Consider the following 15,000-nt stretch of genomic DNA (forward strand, 5'->3'; position numbering starts at 1 on the left):
ACAGGACTTGTCCCTAACGACGCTTATTAAGAGAAAGCAACTTAAGCCTCTAACAGACCAACTAAAGGCGAAGGGAATACAGTTCAGATGGGGCTACCCTTTTAGCCTGACTGCCAACAACGACGGAACTCAAGTGACTCTGCGCATTCCAGCTGACTTAAAAGATTTCCTGCGGATTTTTCAACTAGAAGAAGTCGTCCTGGTCGGCTGGAACGACAAAGATAAAGGTCCCAAGGAGTCGTTCATGGAGATTGACGATGCCTGGCACGAAGTACCTCTGTCTCAAAGAACCCCGAAATCGTCGAGAAGCCGCTACAACAAAGAGACTATGCCCAATAAGAGGACACCGATTAAGGACTGGTCAGAGTCGTGAGTATACATTGCCTGGACTGTGATTATTTACATTCACATGGACTATGTGGGATTGCGCACTTATTTCCCCCATTAAAGTTTATTAAAGTTTTTTATTGCACAGTCAGTGGGCCACTACGCAATGACTGTTCTCCCTTAACACTTGCTAACCACCCCCCCACAGTGGTATACCGCACCTGCGGGCGGTTCAGACCCATTGGCATTTGAATTAGTAGTAGTACATACTTGTTTGCTTACATTTCAATGTATGTTGTGTTATGCATGTTTTGGTTTTACCCCCTCCCCCCTTTCCCCAGGAAGCAGGTCATACAGAGCACATTTTCAGTCGCCTTAACCGAAATTTATCATTATGGGACGTAATATTGCTTTGACACTATGGTCACAAAATGTCAACGGGATGAATAATCCCCAGAAAAGAGCGCAGATATTTAGTAATTGCAGAAAACATGATGCGAAAATTCTTTACTTGCAGGAAACACACATTAAATCTGCCCATGTATCGGTACTGAGAAACAAATGGTATGACAAGGTGTTTTCTAGTACCCATCCGGAAACTAAGGTGAAGGGAACTTCGATCCTCATTCATAAAGATGTGCCGTTTACCCTTCTAGATTCAAAGATAGATGCAGAGGGCCATTATGTTATACTGAAAGCAAATATCTATAATGTTAAGATGACACTGTGCTCGGTGTATATCCCAACCAACAATCAACACGGTTTTATTAGGAAGGTAACCCAAATCTTAGCCGATTTTGCGGACTTTATTCTTTTGGTAGGGGGCGATTTTAATGTGGCACTCAACCCGCTTATGGACTGCTCTTCCCGAAAATCAGCCATTACCTATAAAGCGCTAAAGTCTATTAAGGGTCACCTCAACAAACTCAACCTAATTGACATTTGGCGGACCCATAATCATAAAGAGAGAGATTATACTTTCTTCTCCAACTCGCATAATAGCTATACGAGGATAGACCACGTGTTGATTAATCAAAAATGGTTACATATCGTCAAGAACATACAAATTGAACCGATCTTGCTGTCTGATCATGCACCTTATCTAGCCACGGTGGAAATCCCAAATACTACGAAAGCAGCCTTTACATGGAGGTTTAATGAACGGATTCTCTTAAATAAGACCACTAGAGACACTATAGGCGACCTGATTAATGACACTATACAGTATAATAATTTGCCAGGAACGAATCCATCTACGCTGTGGGAAACGCTCAAAGTAGTTACTAGAGGCAACCTCATAGCCTTAAGTTCCAGACTGAAAAAGGAACACAACTCTAACACACAACTACTATTTCAGGAAATCAAACTGTTAGAAGAAAGGCATAAGGAATCTTTGGCAAAACAAGTACAAACAGAATTGGAACTCAAGAGACTTCAATTGAAACATCTTCTAGATTCTTATACGGAGCAGGCATATCTAAAATGCAAACGTGACTATTATGAATTTGGGAATAAATCCTCTAAAATCTTGGCTCAGTTAATTAAAGCACAAAAACATAGAACGTACATAGCACAAATGAAAGATAAACGTCAGAAATTGCACCATAACTATCCAGATATAGCGAAATGCTTCCAGGAATTTTATCAGGAATTATACAATTTACCGCCAGCAACGCCGATAACCAATAAGCAACAGAAGATAGACAAATATCTACGACAATTACAGCTGCCTAAGCTGCCTGAGGAGCTGTTCAAGCAGCTAGAAACACCGATTACCTTGGAGGAGCTCAATAAAGTGATCATGGCCCTACCCTCTAACAAGAGTCCGGGCCCAGATGGCTACAGTGCAGGATTCTATAAAGAGTTCCACACCCAACTTGCACCTATCCTTCACCAACATTTTAACTTCATATCTGCCCATAACCATTTCCATAAGCAAGCTCAGGAGGCTCAAATCACGGTTCTCCACAAGGCCAATAAAGATCCGGCGACGTGTGGCAGTTACAGGCCGATATCACTGATCAATCTGGACCAAAAGCTGTTTGCCAAAATAATAGCTAATCGGCTTCAGAATATTATCCCGTTGCTGATTCATCCTGATCAAACGGGTTTTGTGAAAGGGAGAGAAGGAAAGGACAACTCGGTCAAAATCATAGACTTGATTTCTTATGCTTCTAAGACGGCTACCCCTACGGTGCTGCTGACAACTGATGCCGAGAAAGCATTCGACCGAGTTGACTGGAACTTCCTAGAGGCCACTTTGAGAGCATTCGGCTTCGGCCCCCTGACAATAGCTCGGATAATGGCCCTTTATAACGCGCCGTACGCACGTATAAAGGTCAATGGCGTTCTCTCCCCTCCTTTTGACATATCCAATGGAACACGACAGGGCTGCCCCTTGTCCCCGATTTTATTTGTTTTGGTGATGGAGACCTTGATAACCGCCATCCGACAAAATGTGAACATCTCGGGTCTTACTGTTGCCAAGCAAGAACATAAAGCGGCTGCATTTGCCGACGACTTGCTGCTGGTGGTCACGAACCCTGTAATATCACTTCCAAATATTATACGGGAATTTACGGAATTTGGGTCTGTGTCCAATTTTAAGATCAATTATTCTAAATCCGAAGTGCTGAATGTCAATCTCCCTCCCACAAGAGCGGAACGTATCCGTACATCGTTCCCATTTAAGTGGGCAGACCAAGCTATTAAATATTTAGGAATTAATCTACCTGCTCAGTTGGGGAGGATATTTGAGCTGAACCACGTTCCACTACTCAAAGACATTTGTTCCATGTTGGATAGATGGCAATCCAAGCCTATTTCGTGGATGGGAAGAGTAAATGTCCTGAAGATGATGGTGATGCCCAAATTGCTGTATTTATTCCAAATGGCACCGATTAAGCTGCCTAAATCCTTTTTCAGCAATGTCAGAAAGGTATTTTCAACTTTTATTTGGGCGAAAAAGCACTCGAGACTTAACTATAACATATTGACTAGGCAAAAGATGGATGGTGGTTTAGCCCTCCCCTGCCCGGAACAATATTACTTCGCTACTCACCTGCACAGGATCTGGTTATGGAAGCAGGATAGCACTACTAAACTGTGGAAAGAAATAGAGAAGCATGAGATACAGGGTAGCATGAGAAATATTATGAATGTAAACTATACAGACTTACCTGATCAGACGAGGTCACATCCCACCATTGGGGCTTCATTGGAGGTTTGGAACCAATTACGGGACGATAGAGGGATGTCTCCATTTCCGTCTCCAGAATTGGAACTGTTAAACAATCCAGGTTTTCCGCCCAGCTGCGAAAAGGGATTATTAGATAGATGGGCTAAGACTGGTGATGAAACCACTAAATTATACCAATTTGTAGAAAATGGGGTTATCGTGCCCTTGAGCAGGGTTGAGGAACAATGGGGACGTCATCCTAGAAACCACTGGAACTACCTACAACTATCAAGCTATCTCCGTGCTGCGGGACTACCACTGAAGATTAGACCCCCGACGGCCTGGGAAAAATTGTTACAGCAGCCCACCTTGAAACACCCTGTGTCCCAATTTTACAAAAAACTGATTAAAGGGAAACAGGAGGTGAAAACGCTGTTTATGAGACAATGGGAACAGGAACTGAATGTAGACCTCCCTTATACCATCTGGTCCAAGATTATGGCGAGAGCACACAGAGGGGCCAAATCGACGAGAGCACAAGAGTCGCATTATAAGCTTATTAGCAGATGGTATCGCACACCACTTAATTTACACAAAATGTATCATAATGTACCGGCGACTTGCTGGAGATGTGGAAAGGAGGAAGGCTCATTCAGCCATATTTGGTTCTATTGTGCAAGTATGAAACAGTACTGGAAACAAATATTTGACACAATTGCAGAAGTGCGGTCCCTGAGACTTACGGAGAGCATAGAGATAGCATTGTTCAGCTATGACAAGCGGGAACAAAACGTGTTAAAGGATAAACTCACCATACATATGCTCCAGGCAGCAAGAATGACAATCCCAAAATACTGGAAGAGTCAACAAGCACCGGATAAAGCGGATTGGATGAAAGAAATTGAATATATTAGGATGATGGAGGAGTTATTGGCAATCAAGAATGGGGCAACTAAGACCTACAGACAAACCTGGACGGACTGGATCCGATATGTAGAGGCTAACTAGCTCTTTCAGGGAGAACGAAATGGGGTCTTTAATGCTGGCCTTCAACAGAGATTTGGCTACTTAGAATGGCTCTAGACCTGCTTCCCCCCCCCAGCCCTCCTCTTTCCCCTGTTATGTCCACACCTCTATTTTCTGCTCCTCCTTCCCTCTTTCTTTGCCTCCCCCCCTATTCGAACCTTTGTTCAATGCTCAGTTGTCAGTTACCAATATGTATAAGCGAGAGACAACTATTGATATTTCCATTGATGCGAATTGCCAGTCGGCGACATGGAAGGAATATATAATAATGTGCTGAACTTGGTGTGGACAATTGTTCTTTGACTCTGGATGACTTGTGCAAATATGTGACCCTCATCCCCCTTTTCCTTTCTGTACCCCATGTTAAGATGAAAAGTAAAATAAAGACTTACAAAAAAAAAAAAAAATGAAATTTTACAGTATGGAAATGGATGTCCTATGTGGTTCTAACATTGCCATGTTCACAGCAATGACATCACCAGAGGCAAATTGTTTGGCTTAGTTCAGGATGTCCAGAATGTAGGCTTTTTGTTGCTGATTCAGCAATGGCCGCTGAGCCGAAGCTTGGTCTTGCATAGCATAGGGCTATAGTTTTCAGGCTGTGTTTCTCAAAGCTCCTAAGAACTCTGCGGTATTTGCTCACTGGCAACTTTGCAAGAAAGCCTGTTTATTATCTATCATTACCAAAGTCTTGTCTTGAAACCTGTTTTTTGATGACGGATGAGAACTGCGTTTGGCCCACCTACTTTACCCATTTCCCTGTGTGATTTAATACCTCGGGTCCTAAGAGATCCTTGGATTTCCCCTGCATGAAGCCAAACATAGCTGAAATCGTTATGTTATTGTAGCCAACACCACCCAAGAACGTGGTTTTGTAGAACCTGCACATGTTGCGGTATTGTACATTAAACACAATTTGTAAATGGGGCTTATAATTTGGAAGCTGATATTTCTGTCGACTGATGTTAAATGTAACACTTTCAGTTCTCGAATCCACTGGAGACATTGCACGTTGCTGTAAGTTAGACATATGAAAAACCTGCTCTTTAGGGGCTAACAAACTTTTGCCAGCGCTGCCTGTTTTTCAATAATTTGGCAACCGCAGTTTGAGGATTTGTGCTGTAAACTTGTTATTTTATATCTACTTGGAAGAATTATTTACAGCATGGATGTCAAGTGTCTCTTAACAGCTAAAGACTCTTAGAGGAGGCGGTGAGAGGTCTTGGGAATTTGGGCTCAGGACTGGAAGAGGGCCTATGAGGTTACAGCAGTGATTGTTAGACTTTGTGCATTTAAGTCAACCTTGGGGGTACAACCTTTGGACAGATAAGCATCTAAACAGTAATTGACCAACACGTTTGTATTTCAGGAGTGTCTAGGGACCAATTTGTAATTTGCTTTGAAATCTCATCCTAAATTGCCTTCAAGCTGAACCCTCTTGCCACAGCTCCAAGTCTTCCAAGGGGTCAGCCTCACAGTTTCAGTACAACTGAGCTAGAAGAACATAAGATCAGTTAAAAACAGATTTAGAAAACAATGCACTTTGTTTGTATCTTCCTGAGTTAACAAGAGTACAATTTTAATATGGAGGCAAAAGACTTATAAGCACCATTTTACAGCAAATATATTTTTATTGCAGTCTAGCTGCTTTTGAATGTTCTTGTGGAGACCCCTGGCAGGTATATGGACTTTATAAGCAGATGTCAACTGGAAATCAACAATTTAACAAGGGTCTAAGAGGTGGTTTGTCTAACATGTAGGGTCTAAGAGGTGGTTTGTCTAACATGTATACTTGGTTGAGAACAGCTAGTATTCCACCATTTTCCCAAATATTTTGGTCACATTTATACGGCTAATATGGTTAAACAGCATCATCTTTAGTGAGATGTTGGCTTAAAAGCATTCTTTCATGGATTCCAGGTTCCCTCGACCATTTGATCTGTGATCTGATAAACTTAAATCATTCTACTGCTACACAGCAAGTTGGAGTGATATCACACCCATCCCTTTCCCCCCAGCGGCCTATCAACAGAACAACGGGAGGGTAACCAAATAGCAGCTCCCTGACACAAGATAGCAGCTCCCTGGTAGATATAAGAACAGCACTCAATAGTAAAACTCCAAGTCCCACCGCGACTCCTTCAGTTACTATTTAAATATGAAATTAACTCAATAGGATTATTTTGTCTCCAATAAGGACTATTTATATCTTGGTTGGATCAAGTACAATGTACTGTTAAATTATTAGAGAAAAAGGGGGTAATTTTTAAAAAAGTTAATTGAGTTAATATAGAGCCAATGGGAGATGGCCTTCCCTTAATTTGGAGCTTTCTGGATAATGGGTTCCAGATAATGGATTCCATACCTGTATCACATGAGTAGGTTGAGGTTATTCGGGTACGTAATAAGGATTTCTGTATGTTAAATATATCTTGATTTTCTTCAGTACAATAGTTTTAGCCTTTAGTCATTCCTTTTGTAGTGAGCCTTGAAAGATGTTGATACTGTAAGAACATATTAAGATTGAAATAACCCAGCCAGTTCTTACTGATTTACAGGCAGAATCCTCTTACAAAAAAAGTGCAAATACATCATTTGGGGGGAAAAAAACCTTTTAAATGTTTGAGAGAAAAAAAAAATCTATTTCATAGAAAGTATTTGTCAAGCTGTCATGTTAACCACTTTTATATTGGATTGGTTTTTACTTTCTTGGTTTTCAACACTCGAGGGCTTTCTGTGGTCCAAGAGGCCTCTACCCTCCTATAAAATCCTGTATTGTAACCTTACCATGCAGAAACTCAAATGGCTCCCCAGATACCTTCTCCAAATATCTGCAGCCAGTGGACTGGCAAACACACATGAATGCACTTATTTAGTGTACAAGGGAATAAGGGTTATCGCCAAATCATGGTCTTGCGGCACGCCCCTGAGGTGAGAGCTGTTAATCAATGCCTTGGAGGAAATATAACCTAAGATAGCCTCAAAACACAGGCCCAGTCTGTGCTAGCACATTCAGGTTCTTGTTTTAATCTTTAACTCTCGTTGCCTTGTATAAGTTAACACTGCAAAGCCAAGATGGAGGTGCCTGGAGGCATGGAGACAATTCCAATCGCTCTTCCTCATTTTAGAATTCCATTCCTTCACCCTTGATCATAGAGTTTTATAAACAATTGTTGCTCCCTTTGTAGGCACAAAGAACTTCTTGTACACACTTTTCCAAACCATGCAAGCATCGTAAGTGTTGGGTCTGTGCATGTAGTGAATTATATGTGCCTACAACAACAGAACATCGGCACTTGTACTGTATATGGTAAGCTGTTCTGTAGCTTTTGGGTGTTTTGTGGTTACTGGAATAATTATACTGGAAGAGACTGTTCATTAAGTCAGATGTTGACTTTATTCCTGTTCCTCCGCAACCAAACCCCTTAAGACCTTTAAATAGTGATCCAGTTGTGTGTATCAGATCCTTCTGCAAAGACTTAGTATCAACTTGCCACCTGATGTTATTTAGAAGTGACACAGTTAGATTAGGCTAAAAGCAACAAACAGTATAGCTTTCTGAGCATTCATTGAAACACTTAGGAAACAGTTAGGACAGACATTTCAGGTTCCCTAGATGATGAGCTATCTCATTAGTTGGAACAAATGACTTAATTTGAACAAACTGGATCAAAGTTTTGTGCATGAGTACTCATATTGTAGTCTGTAGGGCAGGAATTTCATGTTTCCGAAAAATAACGCGTCTTGCTGAGAATAATTCGAAAATTACATTTATTGCAAACTTTGTATAAACTTTGGTATAAGAGGCCTGTGCAGCCATTATTGGGCTGATTGACACAGACAGTTTATTCCTATGTCTTCTGTAACTGTTAAAGTAGTGTATGACAACAATTAAGCTTCGGCGGTTTCCAAAGTGTGCATCTGACCCAATGGGTTGCTTTGGCTTAAGTGCAATTTAGAGGTAAGGGATTATTTAGTATTGTTGATTGGGGTTGAATGAAAAATGTGTTGAACCACAGAAGAGGTGTTTGAACTACTCTAGTCTGAAAAGCTCTATAGCAAATCATGGAGCATAAGCCAAGAAGAGTGACGACAACCAGGCCTAAGGAAGCACTTCTGTGAGGGACAAGTAGTCAGTGGAGTGTGTAAAATGTAATAGTGCACCAAAGCACTTTCTGCACTACCCTCATGCCTGGCTCTGGGCAGGAAAAGAGGTAAGTGTGGCAGAGTTGTAGGGAAGACATAGATACACCAGGCTTTCCTGGTTAAAGGTCATACAAGGGCCAATAAAACCTGCCAACGGAGTGAGATGGCAGCTTATTTGTCTGTGTATTGGGCAGTCCACTGGGCCTACTTAACCGATATCTGGTCAAAAATTGGCCAGTTTTGAAAGCAGGTTTGAAAATACCATCAGGGGAGGAATCCATCAGCTCATTGATGTGGCCCGATGTCCTGTGTCCCTGTCATTGTGTTTCGAACCCAATATCGCCCACCACAAGGGTGGCAAGTTCAGCTTCTTTGGTGACCTTGCCAAACTGTTGGATCTTTCAAGTGTATGGCCACCTTTAGGCAGCAAAGTAACCCTAGCCAGGTTACATGTATCATATTTGTGCATGCAATTTACGGTTGCCATTCTTTTCTGTCTCTTTTAACTACTGCATGGCTGTACTAGGAAACCTGCTTGTCCTAAAATGAGCTGTGAGGCGCAGAGTCTAAGCTGAATTAGTGGTGGTCTTTAAACTGTAGGAGTGGAATGTTTTCTCCTCACTGGGGTGGTTGAGCAGCGTGCATTACAACCCCCTGTGTTTACATTGCAGAGTGTTAATGGGGTGCGCACCTCAGGTGCTGTTTTCTTAACCTCAGGGTTGCAACACCATGTGATTTGACTTGTCCATTTAAAATATGCTTTTACAGAGTGCGTTGACTAAACAATTGTACTATTAAACTGATATGATTTGTGGGCTCGGAACACCACAGCTGGCTTAGCAGGACAATATATTTTGTCATCTCTGATGTCCTGGTACAGGGATGATAAATCTGGCTGCCTGCTGACGGCTGAAGGAGAAGCAGAAACCATTGATCAGCAGACAAGGCATCTTGCTTCAGCCATTACATTTCTTTTCCTATTATTAGCCTTGTCGGCTCACTCTAATCACACGTAATTATTTCTCCCTTGATTTAAGTACTTGAACCAAAATCACGGCACACTTACTTCAGGATGATAATTGGCCCCTGTACTTTGCTAGTGATGTATTTCTATAGGACTCAGAGTCACGATATATACACATATAGAAAACTTTAAAAAGATTTCTGACGTGCTTGAAATGCAGTAATTTACAGTTCCGAAGAAAGTTTTATGGTACAAATTATGCCTGTGTTTTTTCTAGGGGGAAACCAGCAGCTTCCATAAATCTTGGCTGGCGGCTTGGCCCGAGAAGCTTTGACTGATAGCGATTGCTGCCTTTTGGCTCCGTCTTCGGCCTGTAACGCTCCGTGTGAGATTCTGCAACCATGCCAGCGCTATCGACTGGAGCTGGAAGTGACACAGGTAAGGGAGATGTTATTCTACCGACCCGTTCTTTTTACCGTTCGCAACTGTAAATCCCTCACACGTAATGAATTCAGTTTGTTTAGCACAAAAATGTTGGCTAATAAGCCACAAGGCCGCAGTCTGACATTGTAAGGTGTATCATGTGGAGTAGAAGTGTGGAAATGATTTTTTATTTAAAGCGTGACCTGTTGAACCTGTGCACTTTGAGTATTATATTCCTGCATTCCAGAATTGTTCTTCATATTTCCCAGATGTCCTCATTTAAGTAGAGCAGTTTCAATTGGCGGAGAAGTGGGTGGGGTGGATAGGACTATATTTGGTAGTAACCACAGGTGTGGCTTATCCTTTATCTTTTTTTTTGGGCTTCCATTTTCAGATATGCCATCTCACCTACTCCTTTGGGAGTCATCTTGTTTTGGCCCACTAACCCAGTCAAAAACAGTACTATTCCTATATCCTTCTCCCTGCAATTTGCATTTTAAATGTCATTAAAACCCCTCTAAAAGTACCTTTAAAATAGGCATTGTTCATCGTGTGGTTGGAAGCATGGGCAGGGGTAAAATAGGGTGTATATGGGGTATCCGTCACGTTATGTCTGATTTTAGGATGATCTTTTTCTCTTACTTCAAGCTAGTGTTAGGTCAGCGGTTCTCAGTAGTGATGTGCAGATCTGGAAAATGCAACCCGCACCTAACCCTTACCCCCAAAGCCTTAACCTGCACCAAACTCTAATGCTCAAAATCAGTGTTCCCCAACAGTGGCTTCTGAGCAACATGTTGCTCACCAACCCCTTGGATGTTGCTCCCAGTGGCCTCAAAGCAGGGGCTTATTTTTGAATTCCTGACTTGAAGGCAAGTTTTGGTTGCATAAAAACCAGATGAACTGCCAAACAGAGTTTCCTGTAGGCTGGTAGTCCACAACGGGGCTACCAAATAGCCAAAGACATCCCTTGGAACTATTTTCATTTTTGAATTGCTTCCCAACTCTCTTTACATTTGAATGTGGCTCATCCCCAGCTGTTGGTGTGGACCTGTACCCACTTCACCTCGTTCTGTACATTGCTTCTGTGCGAACCTGTGGTTTCAAGACATGACATTTTTGGGAGCAGTGTAGGAGTGTACTTCCCCAGTGTGACCCACACCCAATCCTAACCCACAGTGGTTGGCCAATTCAATCTGAACTGCTCAACTGTTGGTCAACCTGCAGGTTTTGGGTCAACCCACATATCACTTGTTCTCGCACCAACCAGGGTCAATTCATAATGGCTGAATTGCGACAGATGCAACGCCCCATCACAACCACAGTTACACTGGAGTTGTGGGGAGGAAAAAGCTGCAATCTGGTAAGAAACATGGTGCTTTGGACACTACACTCTTGGTCATACATGACCCCTTTTCTCTCCAGTCCCATGAGGTTTTCCAGCGATCTATGAATGGACCTTCAGTTCCTTGCCTTCCCTAGTTTCTTCTAGCAGCTAATTAGCTTTATTATGCACATGGACACCCCCTATAAGCACTAGAATAACTTTTTTTTTGGCAGATAAAGAGGTTTGATCAACATTATTGCAAAGGAACCTATCTCTATGCAAAGAGTAAAGGTGGACATATCCTCAGAATGTATCTCATGTACTATAACTTTAATATGGGTGAAGCCATTTGATTTCTTCCCAGAATCTCTAACTAAGTGGACATAGGTTATTACAGTTACACTTCTGCCTCATTTACACAGAGCCAGAAAAAAATAAAGATGTTGGTCTCATTTAACCAGATTTCAAATGTGGATCCTGATCAAGTTTCCCTTTGGGATGGATTTGGAATGGAGCTTAAAAATGTGGGACAGGTAAACCCAAGTTTATTTTCCTGTAGACTTCTTATTTAACAAGTATTACTGTCCTTTTTACTATTCAACGTTGTGGCAGGGGCTGAATTCTGTAGCTGCTGTCCCAGTACACTAAGCCCTGAGCACAGTGATCCTTCTGGCATGCAGCGGAACCCTGCCAAGTTCTTTGGGCCGGTTAGTGAATCCTGCCTGAGATTCAGAAAATAGAATTAAGTAACACCGACTTACTTTTTGACAAAGTGGAAAAAGTAAGCATTGCTGTGTCCTTTTATGAATACTATTAAACTTTACAGTGTTGTTCTGGGCTCGGGATCTATGTTCTTTAGTGTTTAATACCCCTCGGTTGCAGTAAAATTATTATTTATTTTTTTTTTTTTTGATCGAGCTGACTTTGATATATCTTATCCAAATACAGACAAATATTTAATGAAAATACACATAGTTGTGTTTTATAAGCTCGCCATTTGCCCGATGTTTACAGACAGTGCGTGGTTTCAGGGATGTAAAAGTGATGTAACACCGGCTCCATATTTTTTAATCATTTAGCGATGGTTTTATAGCTTACACAGACCAGTCCTAATAATGAAGCTATGAGGGATATGACAAGAATGGGCGATATTGGATTTCTCTAGACTAACAGTAAATTTTTCCATTCCGATGTCAAGAATGTCGAGCATCTGGATGCTGCAGCGTGTGTGAATGAATGGTGTGCTCCGGGAACCTTTTCAGCAACATTTTTAGAGGTTTTTTTTTTTTTTCAAAATGAATTTTAGCTTTATTTTCCTCAAAGGGAAACGCTGCGTTGAATAGAATATCTACACATTATTTGGAATTGGCTATAACTTTGGCTGGTGCTGTTGGTTTTTTACCTTTTGAAAACAAGGGAGATTTACTGCAATTCCCAGTCCGTGAGTTTGACAGTCATTCGTTTCTTACTGGAAGGCGGTTGCATGTGTGCAATGTCTACAACGTCTTTCCTTTATAATTTGAATAAATCTTGCACATTCTGCTTTGTGTATTCATTTGTGTTCTTTGGAGCAATACATGTCACCCAGTGCAGCAGTCACTTCATTGAGAACAAAACTGTGTCCTGGGTCAGTGATATCACAATTGGTAGCTTCTGTTAATGTCAGTATACAGTTCTGACCTCCCCTATCAGCTCTTTTATATAGGGATAGAATATTGAACTGTGGATTCTGGATCTTCTCATAGAAGATGTTTCCTATAAAGTAGGGCAGGGGGGGCAGATTATCATAAAATGTCAACCACAGCAGTCTGGGAACCACCAGTTGGACAATACAGGATATAAGGAAATAAAGCCTGAAACCATACATGCACCTGGTCACCTGGTTTATTAAACCCACTAACCCCCATGCTGTCTGTAGCATAAACTTTGAGTTTAACTTTTTGGGAACCAATCTTGTTTTATAAGTTACTTTACCCATTTTCCACATATAAACCATAAGCCTATGGTTCTCTGATGTTCCAACTATTCTGTGCCGATTTTAATGGATAAATACATTTTGACATTTTTAGTATAAAATTCTCTCCTCCATCCTGTGGTGCTCCGTCTCTCCACATGCAGCTTCCACATTTAACCTTGTCTGTAGGTAATACAATCACTGGACCTGTTATCCAGAAAGCTGGGGACCTGGGTTTTTCCGGATAAGGGGTCTTTTCGTAATTTAGATCTTCATACCTTTAAATCTGCTAAAAATAATTTAAACATCAAATAAACTGAATATGATTGTTTTGCCTCCTATAATGATTCATTATATCTTAGTTGGGATGATGTACAAGGTACAATCTTAATTTTACAGAGCAAAAGCCTATCATTTTCAGAAATGTGAATTATTTATTTAAAATGGAGTCTATGGGAGATGTCCTTTCTGTAATTTGGAGCTTTCTGAACAACAGATCCCATACCTGTATAAATAGTAGATTAAGGGGCAGATCGAATAGTCAATTCGAACTCTCGAGTTTAAAAATTTACACATTAGAATTTTAATCCTCCTATTTATCACACCTCGACCATGGAAACAGTCCTAATTCGAATATTCGCCACCTTAAACCTGCTGAGTTCATGTTAATGGCAGAGGTCCGTTGAGCCCTTTGGAGATGTTAATAGCCTTCCAGACATACAAGTTTTTTGTTTCTGGAGAAAAATCAGATTCGTATGAATCAAATAAGAATCAAATACAATAAGAATTTTTGGGTCGGAACCATTGGATCGAATATAAGCCATTCAAATGTTTTCTTTATTAACCTCCCTGTATTGTATACAGGTATTTGAATCTTAAAAAACTCACATGAATTCTAAATTTCGACCTTTGATAAATGGTTCTCCCCAACACAGGAAACCATATTTCTTTATTTCTCTGCTTTTAGGTCCAGTTTTTATGTTGGTAACACCACATTAACCATTAGCCTTGTTCTTGAGTGTAGTTATCAACAGTCAACCTTACCAAAATTATCATCTTTGCGGGCTTACAGTCTATAGTTTTGATGGTGGGACGTTCAGGTTCATTTCATTTTGGCCCAATAAATGGGCCAGTAAGCTGCCAGAGTGGTACTTGGTAACCAATTTTGACGTGGGTATAGCCAACGTTCTATTTATTACATGAGTGAGTTCTTAGCCTGAAAAAAAAAGTTTAAAAATATAATGTATAATATATTTGTCAAACAAATAACCCGCCAATAATGTTTTACAGATCTGAATATATCAAGTTTTGAAGCTGCCAAAGCTACATGCGCCCACTTTCAGTTTCAAAACAGAACATATACATTCATTGCATAGGTCTAGTGTTTAATATTTTTTAGAAGAGGCAAGTAGCAAGAGCAAAATGTCTTCAACCCCTAAAATACTAGTTAAAAACTTGTACAAGTATTTTGTCTTCGAATGTAAGTGTTAAAGCTGCCCTAAAAATTTCATTGTTTCATTGTTAGCTCTGCTAGATGGTGCAGTTCTTTGCCTGGACAGGGAATATGACCTTTTTAGTTGGCTACTCCTTTACGGATAGATATGCCTGTGACATCTACATATACTGTAGGGCAAAAAGCATCTGAAATAGCCAGACAC

At 40.9% G+C, this 15,000-nt stretch overlaps 1 protein-coding gene across 5 annotated transcripts in view; it reads left to right on the top strand.

Moving 5' to 3' along the window:
- Positions 1-15,000, top strand: part of LOC108718775 (MAGUK p55 subfamily member 7) — a 215,484-nt gene that overhangs the window by 74,393 nt on the left and 126,091 nt on the right. For all 5 annotated transcript variants that reach the window (XM_041565831.1, XM_041565832.1, XM_041565833.1 and 2 more), the window contains exon 4: positions 9,919-10,079. In XM_041565831.1, coding sequence (XP_041421765.1) covers positions 10,043-10,079 — 37 coding nt within the window. In that variant the 5' untranslated portion in view covers positions 9,919-10,042. The remainder of the gene's footprint in view (positions 1-9,918; positions 10,080-15,000) is intronic.

Source organism: Xenopus laevis, chromosome 6L (genome assembly GCF_017654675.1).
Source record: "Xenopus laevis strain J_2021 chromosome 6L, Xenopus_laevis_v10.1, whole genome shotgun sequence".
In the NCBI taxonomy this organism is placed as follows: Eukaryota; Metazoa; Chordata; class Amphibia; order Anura; family Pipidae; genus Xenopus; species Xenopus laevis.